The sequence below is a fragment of the Triturus cristatus genome, chromosome 6 (assembly GCF_964204655.1).
Source record: "Triturus cristatus chromosome 6, aTriCri1.1, whole genome shotgun sequence".
Classification (NCBI taxonomy): domain Eukaryota; kingdom Metazoa; phylum Chordata; class Amphibia; order Caudata; family Salamandridae; genus Triturus; species Triturus cristatus.
In genome coordinates, this window is record NC_140589.1 from 576,690,292 (window position 1) to 576,718,101 (window position 27,810).

Genomic DNA, 27,810 nt, shown 5'->3' on the forward strand with positions numbered 1-27,810 from the left:
AGACTTGGTCCCCTCTGCTTACAGGTTCTTCTTGGATTTAACCAGACTCTTGCAAAGTCTTCTCCAGTGGCATCTTTCCTGAAGTCCTCCATTGTGTTCTACAGCGGTTTCCGGAGTCACTCCACACCTTTGCGCCCAGCTTCCCTGGTACAGGTATGCTGGTTCCTGGGGCATCCAGAGGTGGGCTGACTCTCCAAGCATCTGTCTTCCACAGGGTTTCCTCAGGGTCCACTCGGAAGGGTCCTTCTTCTTAAAAACTGCAACCGCGCTTTTTCTGTTGACTTCTTTTGAGCAGGCAGCTGTGTTTCCATTTTGCACACAGCCACCGTCGGGTTCCTGGGTACTTACCTTGGGTGGTTCCTTGTGTCCCCAGCTCCTCTGAGCCTCCTGGTCTGAGTCCTGACTTCAGTCGCAGTTCGCATTCCACTTTTTCGGTATATGATTTGGTCTTCCCCTGGAGACCACTGTATTTTGTGCTACTTACCTATTTGCAATTTAAGTATTGTTGTGTATTTGCGTTGATATCTCCGGGTAGGAGATATACCAATGTGTTAGTGAGTGTTGTGTAATAAATAGACATTTTATATATACACTGTGTGGTTCTTTTTGATTCAACCTACACTTCATGATTAGATCTGGCAAAACAAGCTGTTTAACACACCTTCATTCAAGATAAGCCTGAAGGCTGTTCTCTACAGCTATCACTTTGAGAGCTTTCAAAGGTTATCAAAGACCGCTAAAATCACGATAAGGGTTGCCTGGATTAGTGCAAGGTGCGTCACTTAAATAAGTGTGCACCATTTACTAAGAGAGCCTTCTTCAAAGGTTCTTAAGAAACCTATTGACAATGGAAGATTTGAACAAGGAGGGCTGATCTGGGAGTCTCATAAAGGCAGAGATAGCTTAAAGATAACTGTTAAGGGTGCCTAAAGCAGAGCCCTGCTGGGCCAAAGAAAAGTATGCACAAGAGAACCTCTGAAAGAGGGGCAGAAAGAGGATAAACAGCCTTTGCTGTGCACCATACCAAACATGTGTTCCATCTACAGGCGTATACCATTTTAGTGAAGAGACGCCTGGCTGCCCAGATGACATCACCGACTTCAGGAGGAAGGCCGAAAGATGTCAACTGCTGCCGCTCTAGACTGAGGCGAGGGAAGACCACCAGGAAAGGTTCAGGGCGGCCTGGCAGTCTGTTCTTGGAACATCAACGGTCTACTGACAAAACGTTCAGTTCCAGAATTCATAGGATTCCTGAGATCCTTTGATATCTAAATGTTCCAGGAAACTTGGGCGCAGACTACTATCCCTCTTATCGGCTACAAAGAATACACAAAACCAGCAGAAAGAAAGAGCGCCTATGGGAGGGCAAAAGGGGGCCGGGCAATTTATATAAACATCAACATAACAAGTGAAACGGTGTAAGTATTCATGGACAACCAAATATGCTGGTATTAAAACTGGAAGGTTGGGCTTATAATTCTAAAGATTCAATCATTGTCGTCAACCTGTACATCAACCCAAAGTAAAAAGCTACATCATCCAGGAGAATAGCAGCTCACTTATCCCAGTTGAAAGATAGCCATAACAAGGCACATTGGTTAGTTTCCGGAGACTTCAACCTCAACCTTTTTCATTGTCCCTCGGAGGAACATATGGACGCAGCGGGTCCCCTCCCTGAGCAAGCAATACCACCAAACATACAGAGGGACCGCTCAGGAGAAGAACTCATAAAGGCCTGTGAACCATTGGACCTCCAGGCACTAAATGGTCGAAAACCATCTGGCATTCCACCTGTCTGGTCAAGGGTCTATGGTAACGCGGTTTCAATCATAGATTACACCCTTGTTTCAATGTCCCTTTACAGCCAGGTCTGTGACTACAGTATATGCCATCGTGTGGAAAGCGATCACAATCCTCAGGTTTTCATGGTGAATGCATCCCTGCGCAAACTGGAGACAGTTCACACATTGTGGGGAGAAACACTCTCAGAAAACCTGAAACGCATGAAGTGGAACCCTGGCTCCATTAATTCATTAACAGAGGATGTAGTCTCAAGCTTCGAGGTCTTAGCTTAACTAGATCTCAATCCAATAGCGACATGGGAGACCTTTGCCAATAATATGACTAAAAACCACGGTGAGAGCAGCCACAAAAAGGGAACTTGACTTGACCTTGTTAAATCATCAACTATGCCTGCCCATATTCAGAAGATAAGAAAGGAAACCGGCAATTTTTCCGGCAATCACGTCAACATCCAGGAGACCCGGATCTACTACAACAACTCTGCAATGAGAGATGGCGGCTAAAAAAAGAGACCTGAAACTATAAACAAGAGACACGATGGGCCCAGTTATTACATGCCTCGAAAAAGCATGAATCGAAAAGATTCTGGCAGATAATTAGTAGGAATGAGAAAGGTCCTGCAGCTGCAAATAACACAAATCAGCGAGACAGAATTAGTACACTATCACACTTCAAGAGCGGTTTGATGCTTGCAGCTAGTCCTTAAGGTCCTAATAAAACTACGGTGGCACAGCGGATAATTACAGCAACTGAAGTAGAGAAGGTCATCAAAAAGTCCCAGGCAGACTGTGCCACTGGCCTAAACGGGCTACCACAGGCATTATTCAAACATCTTTCCCCACAATGGGCGGAGTTGCTAGCATCCATGTTTAACTTCATTTTGGAAAACAACATTATTCCTGAAAGCTGGAGGGGCTCCAGTCTTCATCCCATTTAAAAAAAGGCTTGGCATGTTCACCCAGCAACTATAGGTTAATAGCATTAATGGATGTTGAGTTGAAATATTTTTCAACGTTGTTACTGCATGATCTGGAATCCAGGTCGCACTACAAAGGTAAAATCCCCATAAACCAAACTGGCTTCCTAAGGGGCCAAGGTACTTCAACCAATCTTATGACCCTGAGCCTAATCAGGAACAGAGCAAAAGCAACTTGGACACCTCTTAACATGTGCTTTGTTGATTTTAAAGCAGCTTTTGATGGTGTCTCTCGGGACAAACTATGGGCTAAGCTTCCGCATTGGGGTATCCCACCGAACATCCTACAAGCAATTAGGCTGGTATATTTGGACACCTGGGTCAAGATTAAAGTTGGAGATGGCTCGTGTGTTTCCAAGAAGGTGCAAACAACTGCTGGCATAAAACAGGGCTCTGTTCTAGCCCCCTTCTTCTTTAACTTATTTCTGGCAGATCTCTCTGCTAAACGGACAGAAGACTCACACACCGAGCGTTGGAGGACAACTAATGTCGCATATCCTCTATGCTGACGACCTGGTGCTGTTTAGCAACACTCGAATCAACACACTCAAAACAACAGGGGAGAGGCTGTAGCGTAACGGCCATAGCTGCCGACTCTGGAACTGGAAAACCGGGTTTGAGTTTTGGAGTCAGCTCAACATGCCTGTGATTCTGGGCAAACCACTTAATCTCTCGTGCCTAAAAAATGAAAATTTATGAGCCCCTGTGTAACGCAAGGGGTGCTTGTGTACAGTGCTCCAATACTTTTGAGTCAAGTTCACGCATAACAATATATTTATATTAATGAAAAACAATTATTTTCAAGGTGTCATTTCACACAATATCAGTAAAGGATGTAATTATGCCTCATTCTGCTGTGGAAGATACATTGTGGTGATCATTATGTAGGGGGAGAGATTTATAAACTGAATGAGTGATAGCACCTTTTTGGCTATTATGTGAAGTTCCAAGTGCAAGCCCTACAGAGTCAGCAGCAGGCAGGGGGAGAGGAAGGGGAAAGAAATTGTAACTCAATCCCGAGGGAGCAGCGGACAGGCACTGATTAACTTGAATGAATCTGCTTGGTCCCTGCTCCACAGAAATTACCGGAAATTACATTTTGCCTGCATTAGCCAATTAAGGAGGCTGTAAAGAAGAGTGATGTGAAGCCAACAAATGGTAAGCAATGGGCGGGCTTCCAAGCACTTTTTGTATACAATAGTGTCTCACCAGCGAAATACATGTTCGACCCTAAAAAGACAGAAAAAAGTGACTGGGGGTAACACTCGCCAGATCTGCACTGACTGGTGAGGAAATAAAAGAATGGACGTCTGCGTGCTAGGGTGGCGCCTATATAGGCACTGCGCACCTCACTTTTGGCGCAGATGACACCATGCAGAGCAGAACAACTCCACCTACCGGCACGCATGGGTACTGCTCATACAACAATTCCAGTTCCAGTCAGACGCCCAAGGACAATTCTAAGATAAGGAACCTGTGGCTAGAAGTCTCTATCAGATGCCCTGGTCTCTGCTCTGGGAGGGACAGCATGGAACTGCACTCCTGGAAGGAGTCAGGTGTGACTTTGGCATATTGATATTGACCCTGAAATGATGTTAAGAGGCTCGCCATAGTCTGGAGGTGGAGGAACGACTGCCTGGGGTGAGCCCACCTTCAGCAGACAGTCATTAGGGGAAGACTGAGCTCCTGACCTACAAATATGTGTCACCATCATTTTCATGAACACCGAGATGCACTGCTGAGGCCAAAAAGGAGCACGGCAAACACAAAATGCTCCTGCCCTGCTGTGAATCGCAGATCATGCCTGTGGGCCTGCAGGACAGATATGTGGAAATAAGCACCCTGCTATTGCAATGCTATCAGTCACTCTCAAGCGTAAAGGGCAGACAAGTTCTTAGCCAAGATGATCATCTTGAACTTGTACCTCTGCAGACAGGCATTGTGAAGGTGAAGGTCTAGTATGTAACAAAGGCCTCTGTCTTTCTTAAGCCAGAAAGCAGCTTGAGTAACAGTCATTTCCCACTTTTGATGCTGCCATCCTCTCTATGGCTCTTTGACCAGAAGGGCCTGCAGTTCCTGCGGTAATACCGACAGATGGTCCTCAGTCAGCCATCCTGAGGATGGTGAAAGGTGTGGTGGGGTGTAAATAAATGGAAGGGCATAACATTGACAACCAATTTGCACTGGTTTGGGATGACTGCTTGCCAGGGAATTCTGGAACCGGCCTCCAGCAAGGTAGCTGTGTGTCTGGAAGGACACTTTAATGAGGTTCTACATTTGTGACAGCTGATGGGGCTGGGTATTGTCCTGCTCACTACCCCTGTCCATGCTGTCTGTGTGTGAAGTGGCCTCATCCACAAAATGGCTGTAGGGTCTGCTGGGCTGACTGTATGGGTGAGTGGTCGCAGTACTGAAAGTCCCTACCATAGCCCTGGAGGGGGTCAAACTGCTGGTGAGGCTGACGCGTTGGAACAGATGGTTCAAAGAGTGTGCGGCGACCTTGCTGTCTTTTAAGCACTCGAGGGCCGTATCTGCCTTCTCGCTATAGAGGCAAGCACCATGGAAGGGTATGAGTGCCTATTTCCAGACCAAGGAAATGGGTAGTATCTAACGCACACCAAATTGTGAATATGGCAGCATACCAGCCATCCTGAATGGCTTATGTAAGCATGTCGCCCAAGTCCTCCAGTACAGCAGGTCGTATCGGAGTGACAGAGTCCCAAAGCCATTAGTATATCAACCCACTAGGCAGCTGGCACTCTGCTCACGTTGTTAAGGAAAAAAAGTATTTGGTAGAGTCTGCAGTTTAGATGGAGCCCAGAGTGTGAGTTTGAAAGGGATCAAAAAAGTAAACTGATGCCAGTGAGCATAATGGCACCTTATACAAGCCCATGGTATTGCATCCAGAAGTGATACATGGGTATGGCTGGAGCCTTATGGTATGTTATGGAGCCACTTTGAGGCACTGGCAACCACAGCTGTGTGAAGAATTTAAGCATTCAGTCTGGTGCCTAGGGATATTTAAAAAGTGAGGAAGCTGTGGGAAGAAGTATCGATCAGAAATAAATAAAACTATTAAATGAAATCTTAGTGATAATGCTCATCCCTTGAGATACAGTTACATAAAACAGTCAGAATTTATTTTTTACGTAATAAAGAATATGTTATTGCCTGTATTTATTTAAATGTTTTACCCATAGCACTATTGTGTTTGTAAGCAAAAGAAAGGCAGAATATGAAAATACAAATACCTGAATGAGGATGCTATCCAACTACCAGAGTTTAGAGCTCCACTTTGGTTACCAGGTACAGACAGTGGAGTAGATTGTTTAGTTGCTGGTGTCTTTTCATATAATTTCACTTCCAAATTATGATTTTCATTTTGTGGACTCAAGACACAAACTTTGCCTTTAGTCTGCATGGGTAAATACATTAAGCAAATTATTCAAATAATTTAGAAAGCAATGGACTCAATAAAGCACATGTCACAAAAGGTTTACAATTTCATCCTACCATTGATATTTAAGACTTACAGCCACATACATTTCCATCATTAAAACAAACAGCGAAAAAGCAACTCCCTTGGATGGACTGTATCAATGCGACTAATTTGCTTTAACAGAGGTCAGACTAAAGTAGCAGAGTATGGCCATGGTTTCAGCACACATGCATACAAGTCTCCTCCCTGTGTGATGTGCACTGCATAAAAGATTGTGTTGTACTGAGTGTTTGCATTTTACCCTACCATTCAAGAGAACCATTAAGGCCTCCACAACAGTGGGGAGAGTGACTGATTCGCTACACTTTCATAACTCCTTTAAGGGCAGAGATACATCTTGATTATCCTCATTAGCAAGATCATCTGGGACCTCTCCCAAAGGGCACGCTGGGGATGGATGCACATTATGCGTATGCCACAACATAGGAATTGCACTCTTAGCACGTACCTACAGGGAATTTCTGTTCTTGCGCATATTATATATTATAAAAGGTGCAGTCACTGGGCCCTGGTAATGATTCATTTAAAAAGAACCATTCACAAGTAATGCTCTTTGTACTGCATGAGTAGCAAGCTTTTGCCTGATCATGGGTAGAACAGAAGGGGGCACACAGTAATGTGGGGCTCCTTCTGTCACACAAAATTGCTCCAGGACAAAAAATATGAGTGACAACGCCTCTTGCATTCTCAGAGAAAATCCATTAAAGGTAAATGGATTTGTTATGCTTTATTAGGCAACTGAGAGGAGTGGAGGGGAGAGGAGTTGGCCTAACGATTAGGGCGCTCGACCTCGGACCTGGGGGAACTGGGTTCGAGTCTCGGTAACGACGCTAAACCGCCTGTGATTCTGGACAAATCACTTAATCGCCCAGTGCCAAATAAAAAATGAATGTGTGTCCTCCTGTAACGTAACTGGTGCTATGTAAAGCGCTCTGATACCTGATTGGTTTCGGGTCAAGTTCGCGCTATATAAAACTCTGCTGAAAAAAAAAAAACCTGATATTTATAAAAAGCTGGTTCTGGGCATTTCTTACCGGTTACTACAGAGCAACAGAGTTTGTATATGAGCCAACTACTCTAGCTTCCTGAAGCAGGTTTAGTCTGATCCTGTCCCATTGCTTGAGATCAGTGGCTTCCTGAGGGCATGTATCCATGCCTAATCCAGGTGAAGGTTTGTGCCTTAATTATGTGTGCTGTCACCAAGAAAAGGGATCTGCTGGGCATGGAATGGGGTATTCTTATGAATATCCTGACCCTTTACAAAACGCCCCTTGTGCACAGCACTGACAGCTTTGGCCTAATTCTCACATTCACAGGGAGCCAGTGTTACTCTTCCAAGGTGGGTGTGTTTTAAGGTCCTGCATCCAGGAATCGGGCACATTCTGGTCATCTGAATTTCAACCCTTTTTTAGGGCTATCAATACAATTCTATGGGTGAACCCATGTGCAGATGACGCTACAGAAATCTAAGAACCCCATCTCCAGTGCTTGTTGTTAGCTCTACCCAGTGGTTAGTAAAGTGGAGTGGAATCATCATTTAGCACCTCCCTCCTCAGGAAGAGATTGATAGACCTCAAGGAGCTACTAAACTACAAGGGCATCCCAAACCCCTACTACCTAGCAAAATCGTATAACTGGAAGAAATCAGACAACTTGAGGGTAATCTGAAATAAAAGTCTATTCGGATACTGCCAGCCATGACTCAGCCTATTAAAAGTGGGACAAACGCTATTGGAAAGGATCACATCTCCCTGCATGAAGGTCATCAGACACTTCTGATGCTCCATAATTCTCTGCAGCCCCCCAGCGGATTATATTTTGCTTGGAAGACTGAAAGACTGAACAGCAATATCAGGAACAGTAATAACATTGATCATATCACTCCTTCAAAACCTCAGTCAACAAATTAAGATTGAGTCAGCTAAACCATAATGGTTATGGGGTTTCAGAAGAAAAATGTGCTCCGTGGGGGTTCACCTTCACCCATGCTATTTAACATTTTTATGTGCCCATTTGCACACAGAATTTATATACACTGTCTGCAATTACAGATGCATGTTGATCACACTAAGTTCTACCTATGCCTGGAAAATAATTCAGGAAGCCTAGGTATTATCATTAAGCAGTGGTTCATGTTTGTTACTGTGTAAAATAAAACTACAGCTGCACAAGCGTTTGAGTAAAGAATGAACAAGAGTGAGCTTGAAGAGCAGGAAAGGGAAATGTAAGAAAATATAAAGGTAAGAAATAGAAAATGAGAGGGAATTAGAGAGAGCGAGAGTATAGCTCTAGAGAAGGAACATCTTAGAATGGCAACAGAGACCGGTACATCTGGAGAAAACAACTTCACTCCAAACTCTTCAGGAGTTCTTGCCAAGAATCCAAATAGAGGCAGTGGACATTTTGTAGAAGGACAATATATTTTGGGATGTTTTGTGAGCTGTGAAATTGCTTGTGAGGCTCAGGCTTAGGGTGAGGTGTCTACTGCAGCAAATCTCATGAGTCAGTTACCTGTGTAAGGAACAGCAGTCACTGGAAGGATGCATGCAGCTGAGAAAATAGTGTAGGAGTGATGAAGGAAGCTCTGATGAGGTTTGGTCTGAAGTCAACTCAATACCTGCTACGGTTTATGGACAGTAAGCAAACAGATGGTGTACCATTTGAGACTTGGTTTCACGGAGTACTTTGTGACTGGAATGAGTAATGCAGAGAAATCGAGGCTAAGAATTTTCATGCCCTGAATCAGTTAATGGTTAAAAAGGAACTCATGAAAGAGCGCTCAACCTCATGTTGGCAATATCTGTTATATACCACAGAGATGGATCCAAAGAAATATGTAGTGTTGGCTGACAAGTGATTAACTAACAGGATTTACAAAGGGCTGGAGAATCATAGCCCCATCTAAGGGGAAGAAAAACTTAACAGACTTCTCCTGAAGAGGCAGCCTGATTGGAGGGCAGATGCTCATACCCAAGAGTTCGGGATACCACACTCTCTTTGCTGAGTCCAGTGCCCCTAGGCTGACTTGGACCCGGTCATTCTTGATCTTCTTCAGAACTCAGGGTAGGAGAGGTATCGGGTGGAAGGTGTACTGGTGTCAATGGTCCACTATAAGGAGAGACGCCTCAGAAATTCAAAATTGCAATAGTGAGAACACTGCACATTCTCAGTGGCAAATAGATGGCGTAAATGTTCAACCCATTTATGGAAGGTATCTTGCACCACCTCTGGTTGTAAGTGCCATTTGTGATTTGCTAGACACTGGCAGCTGAGTTTGTATGCTCAGCTCTAAATGCCAGGGGGTGAACCATCTGGAATATCCCCTATTTTCCAGCCATTTCCAGAGACTTTGTGCCTCCTGACACAAGGCCAACTGCCCCATCTCTCCGTTTGTGGCTTCTCTCCCATACTCTACTATAGCAGTCCCGCAGAGCGAGTTTTTCATTAAAGTTTAGAATGACCTGCAACACCCATTACTGCCTTTGAATAACTATGGTTGCATTATGCTTGTGAAAGGACTTTGCATGTTCTGTATCAGTGTGTCTCTACAGCAAGCAACATTAAAAGGAACAATGTCACTGAGACTGTTTTTCAGCTTTATTTCCCTGCTTCGTCACATCCAATGTGATCTCACCTTGATGTAGGACTGATGCTTAAGAGCACCACCAAAGCAGAGGTGAAGATTTTTAAAATCGTCCGAATCCACTATGAAGACTGAATATGGTTCATGATGAGGAATCAGCGGAAATAAGTATCCATTAGAAACACATGTATGAACCTTATTTAAGACTAACATGCTTTGCAGATCTATATCAACCTCATTATCGTCAACATCCTGTTAATAGATTTCCAGTTGTATCAGACTTGTTATTTAATCATTTCTGTTTAACTTTAAAAAAAGAAAAAGCACATTGATAAAAGACATGTATATAAAAATGAAAATATCAGACCTCCATTTTATCATGGTAAACTGTGCTTAGAAAGTTAGGTGACTGCAAATCTCTGGGGCTTGCGGCTCCAGCACAGCTGCCTTCGGAATCAGAAGTCTGTAATTCTTGAAGTGACTCTTCTGAAAAGGTGCTATTCAAATCCATCAAACCTAATACGTAAAGAATAAACATTAAATAAAATATGCAGGAAACAAAAAAAGTGTGCTTGAATCTGAAAGACTGACTACACAAAGTGACTTAGTGTAGGAAATCTGTTATTTCTTTCTTGCACCTCTATAGCAGACATTAACTTGTAATGATGTTTCTACAACACTTAACGGCTGACATAGAAACTTAAATATGGTTAGCATGCCAATACGTCTGGATTATGTTATAGGTTAAAGTGTATCTTTATTGATTGTCGAGTTTGTGTATATGGTCGTATGTATGGGTGTGTGCATGAATGAACCAGCAGTTAGATGTATGTGTGTAACTATGTGCTTTGATAATGGGTAATAGTTGAGTGGATGGATGGGCGAGTGTATTAAAGAATCATTCAATAAATGGGTTCAGGGATTGATAACTGAATGAATGGGTGAGTGCAGTGCCAATATAAGGGCACACCATGAAAAAAGTACAGACAAAACGTATTGGTTTACACGGCTTAAATTAATATTCCCAAGTGCAATATTTGTGGTAGTGTGGTCGAGCAGCTCAGGCTTGTAAGAAGGTAAGCATTTGTTGTACACACAGAGTCAAATAAGCGAGAGACACAATCAAGAAGGAAATCTAAAAATAATTTTGAAAAATATTAGACACTAAGATCATCAGAATCAGGTAGTAACTTTTTGAGATATGAATTTTTACAGCAATAGAAAATATTCAAATAAGGGTTAAGAGGGCTGAACCTCGAACGTGGTAATGTTATCCTATGGAAGTAACATACACTGCATAGGTACACTTGCAAACGATTTTGGAGGATACCTTTCGGGATGGTTCTAGCTGTCCTGGTGAGTCCAGGTGCAGAGGTGCTGGTCGCATTGGTGGCATCGAAGTGCTACGGAGTAAAGTTAATGGCAAAGGTGCCTGCAAAAGAAAGGCTGCAAGTGGGGACTTGGGGACAAGTACGGCAGAAACCAAAGGGGGGGCTCTGCTCTTGAGGGTCTCAGGGACACAGTCGGTTTCCGTTAACCTGGGCGGCGGGTGCAGAGGTATTTTGGCCGGTGGGTCACTGTAGTTAGATGCTCTCACGTGGCTTTTTGGAGCTGGAGGGGGAGAGTAATTCTCAGTGCAGGCCTCAGTGATTCTGAAGTCCCTCGTCAGCAGGTCAGCTTTGGCATCAGTGGTGCCCGGGCTGGACACACAACAAGCCTTGGATGTTGGAGGAATACTCAGGTACCCAGGGTATTGGTGCTGGAAGGCGCCTGGTGTCTCCCATGTTGGCACGGGGACAGATCTGACCTCCTGGAGCTATAAAGACTTCTTACTGGCGAGCTGCACCCTCGGTGGGCCCGATGGACAGCAAGTCAAAGTACCGGGCAAGAGTGGTCTTTGCCTGCAGGGGCATGGATCTTCCACCCCAAGGGAGATGCTGCTTGGTTGTTAAAGGTGGAACAGTCCTCTAGGGAGTTGGGGAGGCTGTTCAGCTTTTGGATGAGCCGATGTTCATGATCTTTGCAGTGCAAGCAGCCAGGCAGGGCTTTGAGTTAATTTTGGTGCAGGACCTCTGCTCTCATGACTTCAGCTCTTCTTTGTCCTTCCTTCAGTTCCCAGTAGACTAATCTGAGTTCCTGGTGTCAGGGGCACCCCTAAATGCTGAATTTAAGGGCAATTAAGGGAGTGCAGTCTAGTAGCCAATGGGCTACTTTTCCCTGGGATGACTACACCCCCTATATGACCACTTCCTGTGGAGAGTGGGCATGACCCAGAGTTCCTAGTTTCACCAATGACAATATGGTGAAACTCTTCCTCAACTGTTTGCCTCAGATGGCCCACCTCAGGGGTGTGTCCAGTGAATGTGCATGCCTGCTCTGGTGCCAAATGCGCCTCAGGGCAGGGGGTGGCGTTCCCCAGAACTGGGTGAAGCCAGATTCGCATATCAATGGTGGCAATGGCTTTCAAGCCTCTGGCCCTGATATGCTAAATCACTAGCCATCCTGCTGAAGGAGGTGTGAATACGTCCCTCCCAGTCTAAATAAAGTAAATTTTTCAAAAAATGATTTAACTTTTTATGTAATTTATCTTATCCTAAGAGACACATCTAAACATGTGCTAAGAATTATTGAGAAGTGAAGGGGCAAATTCAAACATTTGTTAAGGATTAATGATATTGGGGCGAATATGAACATGCGTACTGGTGGAAGTTGCTGACATAATGCAGCTATTCCTGGAACTATGGTGTCCTCTCCTGTGAAATGCTTGAACTAGGATAATCTTGATAATGCTGGACACATTTGAGGCACCAAATGACCAAGAGAATACAGAAGACCAGCAGACCTAACAGGTGTAGATCCATCAGTACTGTAAAACAAGCACCCGGTTGAACTATCAGATTGTGTTAAAAACGGGCTGAATCCTTTTTTGAGGACAGAATGCTTAGAGTAGAGTAGTATCCAGTGTTGCCCCTGTGAACTGGAGGTGCTGTGAGGGATCCAGGTGAGACTTGGGTAGAAAGATCAAAAATCTCAGGTACAACAACAGCAAAGTCATTTTTTGCAAGTGGAATGACACCAGTTGCTGCAAACCGGCTTTTACCTGCCAGTTGTCGAGGTGCATCCAGGGATCTTAGCCTTGGAGTACCTGAAGAAAAACTGTTTTGTCTACTCTCTCTAATTTATAAGACTCTATCTTGGGGATGTGTGGGGATCTTCCCCAGATATAGGTTTAAAGGTGGATGAAGCCTGAATCACCGAGCTCTCAGGAGAAAGATGAAAAGAAAGAAAGGCTGGATCATTTGGAGCTGATCTCTGTCTTCATGCAATAGCCTTGTTCATCGCAGATGTAGTGGTAGGGCGTGACCAGGGTACCTTCAGTATCGCTATGAGTGCTGCATTAAAGGGAGTTGAGGTTTGAAGTACATCATTTAAAATGCTAGCACAACGTTCTACTGAGGAAAGGGGAAGTTCCAGGGTCTGTGCCACTTTCTTTAAGGCTATATGAAAAGAATCTACTTCTGAGGGAGCGGGACCATGAGTTGGATCAAAATCTATTTCAGGAGATGTGTCAGTGGCTTAATGTAGAAATGTTTCTATAGGAACCTTCATCTATTTGACTGCTGGCCTGCTCTTGATCAGAGTTTGAGCCAAACAGTTTATGAATATGGCCTTTGTATTTCCCTTCTTAACCCAACTCGACTGGGTTAGAGGTGGTGGTAGTATAATTCAGGGCACATATGCCGGGGTCACAATCAGTATTCCTCGCATCCGCAGACACAGAGCGGGCGGGGGAGCTTTCTCCTACATCGCAGCCAAGACCAGGAACGAGCTCCCGGTGATCGTCAGATGGTCCCCTACCCTGCACACGTTCAGAAAGGACCTCAAGACCTGGCTCTTCGACTGATACGGAGCTGCCCCCCCCCCCCCCTCCCACCAGCACCTTGAGACCCTCACGGGTGAGTAGCGCACTTTAAGCCCCCTGATTGATTGATTGAGTCCAACCATCAGTCTCTGTGCTGGAATAGTTGCCAGAAGGCAGCACCGGAATACTACCTATCGGAGAACACCAAGTCAATGGACATTTGTTATCAGAAGGGAGCTGAATGGAGCCTCAAACAGACCAGTGGAGTCAAGTGGCACACCAGATAGAATAACTGCCCTTTAGAGAAATGATACCGAATCCGTTCCAGATGAAAGAAACTCAGGGTTAGCTGGTGTTAGTACTGTGAAAGGTGGAGGGAGAGGGGGTATCAAAATCACAGGTGGAGTTGGCAAAGCCAGTGAAAACAGCCCCACTAGCTGTGGGTACGGCAAAGACTGGGGCTAGGACGAAGTCACAGGAGAAGTATTACCCTTGGATTTCAATGCTCTCGGACGAAGATAATTTTTCTGGAGCCAAGGCACCAGAGACAATCACTGTGTGAATACCTAATGCACATTTGTGCATCACATTTTAGACAGGGATTGAAACCTGACTTTTTTTTAGACAACATTATCACCTGCACTGCGCCAAATCTCTTTCCTCATGTAAGGTGAAAAGAGAAGTTCCAGACTCATGCAAAAAAAAGCATGGAAATAGAAGAACTGGCATTGAGGTAGATGCTTTATGGCTCCAGTGAGACGTCACCATGACTTCACTTCTGTCGTCAAAATGGAGTATGCCCCATCCAAAGGCACCAGTGAGCTATAGCAAACTTTCCCGATCCAGTCTGCACCTAGAATCTTCAAAGATCTGGAATCTGCAGGTAGAAGTATCCATCAGAAATTGAATATTTGAACAAATAAAGTTGCATTTGTAGAAGCAGGAAAAGAGAATAGAAACTGAACATTATTTTCACTTTAATAAAGGTAATATGGAGGACGTGGCTTCGAGCGTCAAGATGGCGGTCGCACTCTAAGAGTGCTCTGGACCCCTCCGTCATCCGCTCGCATCCAGAAGCTCCTATTATTATCAGCGGGTGATCAAAAACAGCCTGTGTTACACACTGATGGTACCGGCGATGGTCTGAAAGCCCACCTTCACTGTCCTGCAGTGTTGCAGCGATGATGCCGACTCACTCTGAGGCACGCCTGCAAGTAAAATGGCGGCGGCACGCCAGAGCTCCATTGCCTGAGTGTGTTGCCTGAGGCTCAGCCAGGCCCTAGAAGCCTCCAGCTTCTTGACTCCTTTGAGGCGGCTTCAGGTCTGCGCCTAAACCCAGCCAAGTCAACATTGGACCTGCTACACATGTCCAGGGAATGCATAGCTTGGCAGGCGACCATCCCCATAAAACATCTCTCCTTTAAGTACTTAGGTATCTGGGTGACACTGCTCCCAGAACTCACCTGGTCACTCAATGTTAATCCCCTGCTCCGGAAAAGTAACACTGATCTCCACAAATGGCAATCCCTTCCTCTCAACCTGATGGGTAGAGTCACGTTATTTAAAATGATGGTTCTCTCCCCATTTCTCTACACTGTTCAGAACCTTCCACCCCACCTCTTTCGTGGATGGTTTAGAGAAATAGATGCACGATCCCGGACTTTTTAAGGAATACTGCGAGACCACTCATAGCCCTAACCTCCTGTCAAAAGGCCCCGTACAATGGTGGAATGGGCATAACCAACCTTTTCTTATACTATATGGCCACTTACCTCCTAGTGATAGAAGACTGGTACACCAGCGGATGGTCTAATCTGGCATATCGACTTGAACTAGAGAGTCTGGGGTTCTCTCGGATCCAATCTATGCTCTACGGAGCCCCGATCCCTCGCGCACTCCCCGCAATCACTGGGGCAGTTTTAGTCACCTGGCGCTCTGCGTTGCGATACACACAGTGGGACAATAAAATGACATTGCAAACACCCTTATGGGATGCCGCCTGGCTTGGTGAGGTTGGCAAACTGGAGGGCTTTCACAAATGTGACTTTATTGGAATATCCCAGCTGGGGGACTTATGGAAAGGAGCACATGTGCTCCTTCCAAGACCTACAAAACTCTTACGCACTGCACCCCACCCCACCCAGTTCTATAAGTACCTGCAACTCTGGCATGCTCTCACCCCCTACACGCCTGTGAACACCAAGCTTCCAGAGTTCAGTTCCCTGGAGGCCTTGCTCCTGATGGGAGTCCTTGGGAAGGGAGGGATATCCCAGATCTACTGCTCGCTGGTCATTAACTCCCCAACTTCTCTTGACCCCCTCAGAGGGCCCTGGGAGACCTGACTGGGACCCTTGCAGGGACGCCCTGATGGCCCCCGCACTGCCACTATTTCCTCAAGGCTCAGGCTACTCCAGCTCTACTACCTCCACTGTGCATACTTGACCCCAGCCAGGCATCACCGAGCAGGCTTCTGGCCTCCCCCACTTGCCCGCTGTACCAGGCTGAGCCTGCTGATTTCTACCACATGGTATGGGCCTGCAGTCCTCTCACCGTATATTGGGGGAAGGTGGTGTCTGAATCAAGTACCATCCTGGGTTGGGAGGTCCCACTTTATCCACTAGCTTAACTATTGGGTGTCATGGATGGCCTAAATTGGACCCGGGCATACAAAACGTTTCTTGGCACAGCGGTTCTGGTGGCCAAGAGAGATACAGCAGCGGCGTGGAAGGACTCTGCCGCCCCCCCTCCCCCCTTATTATCACCAAATGGTGTAGGGGAATCGACTGGTGCACAACACAACAAAAACCCATTTCATAGTAAGAGGCTGTCCAGCCAAGCATGGCCGTGTATGGGGGAAATGGTTGGGACTAGTGATTTAATTGGCTGGGGGCATGCTGAGGGAGGACTTGGGGCTGATCAGGCCTACTAGGATTTCACACTGTAAACAGACCAAGGAGAATTGTGACAACATGCACTGTGCTAATTGTATGACTTGTCTATGCTACTGGCTTGTGCCTTTAAGTTTTTTTTTTTTAAACCAATAAAACTTGTCATAAAAAAATAAAATAAAGGGAATGTTCTGAATAGATTTTAAAAGCATAGTTTAAGTCAAGTCAAGTCAAGGAAAGCTTTATTCGATTGTTAATATACCAATCATAAAAGCACATACAAGAAAAACAAATAAAAATGTAATTATTAACTTAACAGATTTTGATATAATTACACATTAAAAAGTGATCCAGCACCATCAGGGGAGCTAGTGCCCACAATTTACACCTCAAATACCATAATTTTCCTCAGCTGGATCGCCTTTTTTTAAAACCTTGGCCACCCTCCACGCAGTGTTCATCTACCAGAAGCTGCAGCCAAATAAAAGCTGGGCGACATTGCCTTTATGTCCAGATGTTTTAAAAGTGGAAGTAAATAGATTTTCCTCAACTCTACGTAAAATTTACAGAATAGGAGTAGGTGGATCGTAGACTGTTCAGAATGGTTGTTACATGGGCAGGGTATCAGAGTTTGTGACCAGTCGTTCATAGTTGGTATTGACAGTAATCTATGTACGACTCCCAATCTAAATCTTGTTAAAAGCATCCTATCAAATATTCCTGGCACATATAACAAGTAGGGCTCCATCCCCATACATGTAAGCAATAATTGATGCTGCCTAACACTAGGTTTTAGCACTTCTTCTGCCAGTCGTATTGAACTCAATAATTGAAGACCCTCTAACTTTAGGGTCTTTCTCGACACTGACAGCATAGTAACTGGGTCAACAAAGTATTCCGGATGCCCTAGGTCTTTCATAAAATTACATATATATTTAATCCAAGGGATCTTGGCTGCCCCATCCAAGTTCATGCTATCATTTAAAATCTCTCTATTCAACTTGGTCTGCTCCTTAGTCCAAAATCCTATGCCATAAAAGCACTGGTTCCAATATGATGAGGTCTGAAATAAAAGGGGAACCCAGCTCCTCATGGCATAGTTTAAGGAATACCTTCAATGTATCTATTTCTACAACTTTTAAACACACATGAAAATAAAACACATTTAAAAAAGCAATGTTTTATGGTCAAGTAAGTGAGAACAAAAGAGTTGCTTACCATCAGCAACGCTCTTTCCTGTGGATACTCTAGGTAACCACAGATTCCTCATCTTGTGAATATCCCCCATGTGCAAAACTAGATACATAGAATTTCACAGCAATGTCCTCATGTGCCGCTCAGTGTCTAGTCAATCCAGGCACAGAAGTGACATCAAATAACCTCACCTCTGCATGTTGATATTTGCTTTCAGATACCCGCTTGCCATTGGATGGGTAGACTTGATTAATCAGGTTTGACAGTATGCAGATCTCTGACTGGGACCTTGGACCTTATTAAGATGGAGAAAAGCGTATTTCACAGAAAATGAGGGAAGGAGGGTTGTGAGCAATCCACGGTTAGATAGAGTATCCACCAGACACAGCATTACCAAAGGTAAGAAACTTTCTTCTGATGGAAATATGTAACTGCAGATTCCTCATCTTGTGAATAGATACCAAAGCATAGCCTCCCCGGCTGGTGAATATGTGGTATGGCTCAGACAAAACAGTCATACAAGACTAAATGGGCAAAGTGCCCCTTCCATCAGACCTGGCAATTTAGATAGTAGTGCTCCAGTGTCAACTGATACCCACATTGCAGCCTAGCAGTTATCCATGACAGTCAACACCACAAGGCATGGCAATGGGAGCAGCTTTGGCTCTGGCGGAATGGGCCTGCAGACCTCCCAAGGGCTGTTTCTTGGCCAAGTTGAAGCAGATCTTTATGTGTAGGACAATACATCTGGGATGGACCTTTTCTGCACTGCCTTACCCTTCTTTCCTAGCGATGGAGTCTTTCTAACTCCTTAGATCGATGAGGCAGGGCAAAGTCTACTGGTAGGGTGATAGACTTCCCAATGTGGGAAGGTGGAACAACTTTCAGAAGCAACTCCAACTAAGTCCTTATCACAAACTTGACGGGAAATAAAGTGGTGTATGGTTGCTGGACAAAGTGCTTGTTGCTCACTCACAAGAAGAGCTGATGTAATCGCTATGAGGAACACTATCTTCAAGTTTAGAAATCTTAGTGGGAAGTATGCATTGGTTTGAATGGGATGCACATCAGAAATGTGAGAATCAGATTTCGATCCCATTGGGATATCACAAAAGGTTTTGGCAGAAAAAATGTGGGTCAGATTCACACAAGGCGATTCAAACCATAAACTGAAAAGAACATGTTAATTGCCTTCGATAACGTCTTTTCTGGTAGAGACTCTAGCTGCAAATTTCTTACCTTAGAATTATACCCAGGTGTCAGACTGGATCCGGAAACTTTCAGTGAGCAGTACCCCTACGCGCCAGTAGGTGGCATCATTGCCGTCGTCTGTGCCTGAAGTGACATTTGTGGTGCCTATATTAGCGCCATCCAGGCATGCTGACATCAGTTACTTTTCATGAATTTCCACATCAGAAGCACAGAGCCACAAAGTACACTGAGCACTGGTGTGGGAAATGATGGCCCTTAAAGGGAAAAAACCCTATCTCTTGAAATCTGTTCACTGAGCAGGGAGGATGGGCGGGTCGGTAAGGTATCTGCAGCTATAAGAGTCTAGTCTCTAGAGATAAGAGTCTCTACCAGATAAGGCATTACCAAAGGTAAGTAACTTGTTCATCTGATAGAGCCTTCTAGCTGCAGACTACTCATCTTAGAATAGATACCTAAGAAATACCTTCCTGGAGGTGGGTCTGTGAACCAAATTTACATGAGGAAGTCCTGCAAGTCCGAACCGGCACAATGCCCATCTCTACCGACCTCACTGTCCAGACAGTAATGTTTGTTGAACGTGTGCAAGGAGGTCCATATTGCTGCCTGGCAGATATCCAGAACCAGGACTCCGTGAGCTAATGCAGTGTTTGCAGCCTTAGCTCTGGTGGAATGAGCACGCAAACCCTCAGGGGGTTGCTTCTTAGCCAATGAGTAGCAGATTTTAATGCACAGCACAACCCATCTGGAGATGGTCCGGTTCTGCATAGCCTTGCCCTTCTTCACTCTGACATACCACACAATGAGTTGGTCATTCACCCAGAACTCACGTCTGTGGTCAAGGTAGAACGACAACGCAATTTTTCGGTCCTGACGATGGAGGTGCTCCTCTTCCTTGGAGGAATGAGCCGGAGTGTTTAGCCTACATGAAATGGAGCGGCCACATTTTGGAAGAAAGAAAGTCCTTATATGAAGCACCAGTTTGTCTGGTTAGATGTTTAGAAAAGGATGCTTGGATGACAAGACCTTAAGCTCACTGATCCTCAGGGCAGATGTGATCTCCACGAGAACGGCCGTCTTGATGGAAAGGACCCTAAATGGACAATTGTGTAGAGGCTACGGACAAATAAGGGGATTGGAAAAAGAAAGATTGGATAGACAACTGAAGAAAAGCAGAAATTGCACATAGATATCCCTTAAGAATGTCCAGAGCAGAACCAAGTGAGGCATGGGAAAGAAGAAAAAGGAGCATCTGAGAAAGGGGGGCAGAAAGGGGATCAGTGTGTCTTTCTGAAATCCATGTCACAAATGTACCCCCAACGGCAGGTGTAAACCGCCTTGATAGAGGGACGCCTGGCTGCCAAGGTAACATTATAGACTTCGGGCAGAAATTTGAAGGCTATCAATTGTCGCAGATCAATCTCTGCGCAAGAAGGTGGAGCGTTGAAAGGTTCGGGTATAGAACCCTTACCTGCTGCTGTGACAGAAGATCTTCCCAAAGTGGCAGCCTTATCGGAGGGACGATGGCAATGCTCAACAGCTCTGGATACCAGACTCTGTGTGCCCAATCTGCAGCTACAAGGATCTTGGGCCAGGTCGTTCCTGATGTTCTTGAGAACTTTGGGCAGGAGTGGTATGGGTGCATAGGCATACAGGAGGCCTCTGTTGCTTCTTTCTGCACCCCTCCTGCCTCATTCTGCACCCCTCTTCCCTATTTGTGCAACTCTCTTGCCTCTTACTACACCTCTCTTCCCTCTTTCGGTAGCACTCGTGCCTCCGTTTGCACCTCTGTTGCTTCTTTCTGCATTTCTCTTGGTTCTTTCTGCACTGCTCTTGCGTCTTTTTGCATCCATCTTGCCTCCTTTTGCACCTGTTGCTTCTTTCTGCACTTCTCTTGGTTCTCTCTGCATTGCTCTTGCCTCTTTCTGCACCCCTCTTGTCTCTTTCTGCATATCTCCTGCCTCTTTCTGACCCCTGTTCCCTGTTTCTGCATCTGTCATGCCTGTTTCTGTACTTTTCTTGCCTCTTTCTGTACCTCTGTTGCCTCTTTCTGCACTTCTCTTGCTTCTTTCTACACCTCTGTTGCTTCTTTCAGCAATTCTCTTGCCTCTTTCTGCACCTCTTACTCCTTGTTGCACCCCTCCTGCCTCTCTGTACCTCTCTTGCCTGTTTGTGCACCTCACCTACCTCTTTGTGCACCCCTCTTGCCTCTTTTTGCACCTCTGTTGGTTCTTTCTGAACCTCAATTGCCTCTTTCTGCACTTCTCTTGCTTCTTTCTAAACCTGTTGCTTCTCTCAGCAATTCTCTTGCCTCTTTCTGTACTTTTCTTGCTTATTTCTGCACCTCTCTTGCGTCTTTCTGCACCTCGATTGCCTCATTCTGCACTTCACTTGCTTCTTTCTGCACCTCTCTTGTCAGTTCCGGCACCTCTGTTGCTTCTTTTTGCACCCCTCCTGCCTCTTCCTGCACCCCTCTTCCCTATTTGTGCAACTCTATTGCCTCTTTCTACACCTCTTTTCCCTCTTTCTGCAGCACTCGTGCCTCCTTTTGCACCTCTCTTGCTCCTTTCTGCACTTCTCTTGGTTCTTTCTGCACTGCTCTTGCCTCTTTCTGCATCCCTCTTGCCTCCTTTTGCACCTCTGTTGGTTCTTTCTGTACCTCTGTGGCTTCTTTCTGCACTTCTCTTGCCTCTTTGTGCACACTTCATGCCTCTTTGACCACCTCTTTTGCTTCTTTCTGCACCCCTCTTGCCTCTTTCTGCACCTCTGTTGCTTCTTTCTGCACTTCTATTGCCTCTGCACCTCTCTTGCTTCTTTCTGCACCTCACTTGTCTCTTTCAGCAACTCTGTTGCCTTTTTCTGCAGATCTCTTTACTCTTTCTTCACCTCACATGCGTCTTTCAGCACCTGTGGCTTTTTCTGCAGGTCTCTTGCACCTTTCTGCACCCCTCTTTTCTCTTTATGCACCTCTTTTGCCTCTTTCTGCAACTCTGTTCCCTGTTTCTGCAGTATTCCTGCCTGTTTCTGCACCTCACTTGCTTCTTTCAACACCCCTGTTGTTTTTTCTGCCGATCTCTTGCCTCTTTCTGCACCTCACGTGCCTCTTTCAGCACCTGTTGCCTCTTTCAGTGATTCAATTGCTTGCTGCACTTCTTTCTTTCAGCACCCCTCCTGCCTCTTTCTCTTGCCTCTGTGCACCCCTCTACCTTTTTCTGCACCCCTTGCCTCTTTTTGCACCTCTGTTGGTACTTTCTGCACTGCCCTTACTTCTTTCTGCACCTCACTTGCCTCTTTCTGCAATTCTCTTGCTCTTTCTGCACTCTTCACGCCTGTTTCAGCACCTCTGTTGGTTCTTTCTGCACTGCTCTTGCTTTTTGCTGCACCTCACCTGCCTCTTTCCACACTTCTCTTGCTTCTTTCTACACCTCTGTTGCTTCTTTCAGCAATTCTCTTGCCTCTTTCTGTACTTCTCTTCCTTCTTCCAGCACCCCTCCTGCCTCTTTCTGTAACACTCTTGCCTATTTTTGCACCCCTCCTACCTTTTTCTGCACCTCACTTGCCTCTTTTTGCACCCCTGTTCCCTGTTTCTGCACCTTTCCTGCCTGTTTATGCACCTCTCTTCCCTCTTTCTGCACCTCTGAGTCAGAGGTACTTTTAATCCCCCTGCCCTATTATGTGTTTGGGCCTTAAAGGGGAGGTCATGCCAATCACAGGGATACCCCAAAACCATAGTGTACCCTAGTGTATGTAGATGTTTTCACTGTATTCTAAGTGTCTTTCAGCACAGCACTGGCTCCGGGGCTGGTTAGTCAGAGTCATTTACCACCAGTACCAGTCAGTAAAATGTTGGGGGCACAGGATGACTTTGAAACAAGGCATTTTTCTGCTCCTCTGTTGGTTCTTTCTGCATATCTCTTACTTCTTTCTGCACTTTTCTTCGTCTTTCTTGACTTCTGTTGCCTCTTTCTGCATTTCTCTTGCTTATTTCTGTGCCTTTCATCCTCTTTCTTCACATGTCCTACCTTTGTAGGCAGTTAGAAATTAGCATTTGAAAAACCTTAGAAATTCACTGAAAAAACCATAGGTTTCAGGGATGTTATATTTTTAAATGATCATTTAAAAAACCTTTGAAATTCATTGAAAAAAACATTGGTTTCAGGGACGTTACATTTAGAAATTAGCCTTTACGAAACCATAGAAATTCACTGAAAAAAAACATAGGTTTCAGGGACGTTATAGGTAGTTGGACATTTCACTCATACAAAACCAGAGAATGTCGTTCCTTATAGTTAGTTGAGCTAACTATAACTCACGCCCCCGCAATGCACTGCTGATGAGGTCACATATTACATCATTCATGACATGGTCAGTGACATCACTGATGACATCTCAAATGAAATCACTGATGACCTCATCCATGCGATAATCTGAAGCACCTCCTCACACCCTAATATAACCTTTGATACACCTACTCTAAAATGCAGACTACCATTTTTGAAACCATAGACACACCAATACCAGTTACTACACCCCCCACTCACAGATTCCTAGGTCTACACACACGTCCACTCATTCACCCATACAGTTACTCATACATTCAGTCACTCATCAATACAGCACTATCATATGCACTCATATACCTATACAGACACTCAAACACCACCACTCACCCATAGAGTTACTCACACACCTAGTCAGTCATGCAAAGAATCAATCACACTCCCATTTACTCAATTATGCAGTTATACACACAGCACTTCACTTATTCATACAGATACTAACACGTACTTACTCCCTTCTACAATTACTGACACAAGTACACACTCATCCATACAGCCACTCTCACAATCACTCTCTCTCACATATAGTCATTTATATACTCCTACACTCAGATATACTGCCTTTCACGTATATAGTTACTCATACATGTACCACTGAGATATCCATTTACTCACCAACACACCCATACACACACTCACCCACCCATACAGCCCTTCACAGATGCACTCTTGAACCCAATCACCCAGTGAATCACCTACTCGCACATCTATGCAGTCACACACCACCCACCCACCGAGACACTCAGGTACCCATACAGATACTCAGACAATCAATAACACATATAGACACTCATGTAGCTACTCACCAAACCATGCAGCTGCATACACACCAACTGACAGACTGATACAGACATTCACACAGTTAAGTCACTAACCCATGCATTCAGTAAGATACATTTAATCACTCACTTATACAGTCAGCCACACACCTACTAAATCATCCATTCATACACTTATACACCCACTCATTCTTCAATACACCTTGGCATAAATATATATAAAACATATTTAAACTTTACAGAAACACAGAACCTGGATGATGTCATCTGAGATGTCACTGGCCATGTCATGAATGATGTAATATGCGACATCATCAGAAGTGTATTGAATGGGCACGAGTTATAGTTAAATAAACTATATGGCCGAATTTCTCTGGTTTTGTATGAGTGAAATGTCCAACTAACTATAATGTCCCTGAAACCTATGTTTTTTTCAGTGATACATATATATATATATATATATATATATATACACATACACATACATATATATATCTATACAGATACAGAAATCACAGTGTACAATAATATGTACCCAAGAAGGCTACTTACAAATGACCACAACAGCGGCCATGGGTCGAAGGAGGTAGAATGGCGAGCTGGAAACCAGCCACACAGCCCAGTCTAAAGGGAGAGGGTGCGGTGGAAGTCACATATCCCATAAACCCAAGGGAGCAGACAGTAACAGCACTACTGACTGAACAGGTGCAATTAGGCAGTCGAGAGACAATTGAAAAGAAAAGTGCAGGGAAGGAACAACCCTGTTAGACTAGAGAAATAAGACCACAATGGAGGACTGGAAAAATTGTTGAGTTGAACAAGTCCAACACATGGGAGACCTAGTCAGACAACCATTCTACATCATAAAATATATTAGTATTGGAAGACCAACGCCAGACATGAGGGTCCAACCAAAAGGCCAGTGTAAAGAACTGAAGTAACAGATAGAGAGGCAGTGCCCACAGCCTAAGAAGCATGAAGGTCAGAAGCAAACGAAAGCCCTCGTGTGCTTGGGACAACTCATGCCTGGCCAACAAGCCAGGGAACAACGCAAATGAGGATCCTAAAGTCACCCAAGATTGTATTCGGTATGCTTTTTAGTACAAGGGAGACAAACCCTCAAATGGGTTAGAAATGCAATTGCGCTCGCAAGAAGAGGAGGAAATTCCCAGAAAAGAATCCTAAGGGATCACAAACCTCCTCACAATCCAACCCAGAGTGGACTTGTAAGGACCCATGTCCAAGAAGAATGGACGATGAAAATTAGCCATACACCCCAAAAGGGTAGAAGGTATACTCATAGAACAGACAGGCCAATAACAAAACGTTGGGGTTGGTATTGGAGGTATCATGGTAACAGCTCCAATCAAAAAGTGAAAGCACCCGCAGATGAGCTGAATGCAGAAGCGGAGAAAAAACAGGCCATGCAGAATATAGAAGAGGTAGGTCCATGCCAAGTATATGGACAAGGGATGGCCATAAGAAACTGGTCTCGCCTGTGTATAGTGAGAACTATCACAAGAAGTGCCAACACCTGAAGAGGGAAAGAAGGGACACAAATCTGAGAAGAACCAGACAAAGAACCATAGGCCAAGAACCATGCCCCTTTCCTTGCATCTGCTAGGAAGAAGGGCAACAGACAGAGTGGAAGGCAAGAACTCCTTGGCCAGTGCAGAGAACACTCAAAATACAGGGGGGAGTTGCAAGAAGAACCCCGTGCACCATCTTCTGACTTGAACGTGTGTACCAAGCACGGCATGTGGAGTCCACTAAAAGGGTTACTATGGCGTCAGAAACATATTGAGGAATACCTGTAAGACATACAGATGAAGTACCCTGTCAGACAGGGAACAAGGCAACAGTGCAGCTGCACAATACCATGAAAACACCCCAATCAGAAGGCTTGGGTAGAAAGCAAAGAACACTGTGCCGCTACCGCCGTAGACACCAATGAGGGTCAGAACCTTAGACGCATCCCAGGAAACAACCAGGGACCACAACTGGTCATCGACAGGGTAAGAATGCAAGACAAGAAAATACTTGCCGGGGCAGGGCACCACACCTGACGGCATGCTGGGGATGAGTGAAAAGAGGAATGCAACTGGCACCACCCTACAATGGCTCATACATAACTAAATGAAGGAGACCATCTCCAGCCAGACTGAGTACTGAGGGGAAAAAAGGACAGTGTAGCAATCCGGGATTAAGATTTAACTCCACACGGACTATCCCGAAAACAGCATTAACCGTTGTCACCTTGACAGCCAAACAGATATTGACCATCGAAAAACATGTTCATCAAGGTGGACTGAACAGTCTCAGAGAAGCTGGAGGTACATAGACAGGCACGCCGGCAAAGAGCTACCGAAAGAGTCATGGCCCGCCCGACAGAATCCATCACCATGATTCATCAATGTAGCCGTCTGACAGTCATCGTGGATCACCTGGGCAAGAGTGTCCCAAGAGTAATCGGGGACGGAGGGGAGAAGGTGCGAGAACAAATTCCACAATCCATGAGAAAAACAGCCCCAAACACAAGGGACAGCAAAGCGGAGCTGGTAGCAGAAAAGATATATCGGCCCAAAGCATCCAGCCCTTAAGACTCCCTGTCTGGAGGGTTGTCAGGCACAGCGCCGATTACGGAGAAGCCTGAAGCAGCATGAACCACAAAGCTTCACGGAGAAGGCTGACGGAAAGGCAGAGCGGGTCTCCAGGGTCAGGATGGTGCCTATGAGCAATAGACCAGTCCACAGAGGCCCTTGAAACAGGCTTAACCCAAGTGCCCAACAGAATATCAAAGAGGGTTTCACTGAAGGGAAGCCCAGGCTCAGTTCTCAGCTGGCTCTGCTGAAGCACCCCAAGTAGGGGAATCAATGATCACTTCCACAGAAGGAAGCTGCAAGCCCAGAACTACATCAACTCTTCACAAAAGCTGAGCAAAAGAGGAGTTAGCCTCAGAAGCAAGGCGAGGAGGAGAAGACAGGCCCGAGGATGGGGAAGATTCAAGACTACTAGCTTCACAGAGGTGATAAATCCAATGAATCTCCGGAGGAGGCTCATCTATGTGAGCAGCCACATCACTAAAATACCTTTGTGCTATGAAGAAAAAAGCAAGGGGCTACCCCGAAAGAGGAGGAAGGTTGCCAGAAGGTTGCCAGAAGGGGACTGGTCCACGAGCACCATTACCGACGTCGACCGGCGTCAGGAAGAAGAGCCAAAGTAGATGAGATCGCTGTTGTCGTCGCCGCCGACCGATCCAATATGGGCGTCACAGGTGGGAGCCTCGAAGAGCTCTCCACGAGTCCAAGAGCCAAAAGGGAGTCGATCACGGATTTGGAGGGCCCCGCTGACACGAGGGAGGTTGTGGGTCAGTCGAGGCCTCACCGACCTCATCGGGCCGAGAGGCATGCCAGAGGGAGGTTGAGAGCCAAAAATGGCATGAAGTGAGAGACAGTAGTCCCTCTTCTGAGACACAGTCCACTGGGCATCGAGAAAAAACAGAAGATTAGGAACAGACACCCGTTCCAACTTCGTTATTGGAGGGCTAGGAGGCGAGTCAGGGACACTGCGCTTATGCGGTAAAGTTTAGGACGGCAGCAGCGCCGACTGCCTACGGCGTGACTTAACAAACGACAACAATGACGAAGAACTTCTGGAGCTGCCCTCAATCGGTCCTC

At 45.4% G+C, this 27,810-nt stretch overlaps 1 protein-coding gene across 4 annotated transcripts in view; it reads right to left on the bottom strand.

Annotated features, from left to right (window-relative positions):
* The window catches only part of IBTK (inhibitor of Bruton tyrosine kinase), a 700,505-nt gene that overhangs the window by 179,233 nt on the left and 493,462 nt on the right, over positions 1 to 27,810 (bottom strand). For all 4 annotated transcript variants that reach the window (XM_085611015.1, XM_085611017.1, XM_085611016.1 and 1 more), the window contains 2 exons: positions 10,229 to 10,377; positions 6,031 to 6,194 (listed from right to left, as the gene is read on the bottom strand). In XM_085611015.1, coding sequence (XP_085467141.1) covers positions 6,031 to 6,194; positions 10,229 to 10,377 — 313 coding nt within the window. The remainder of the gene's footprint in view (positions 1 to 6,030; positions 6,195 to 10,228; positions 10,378 to 27,810) is intronic.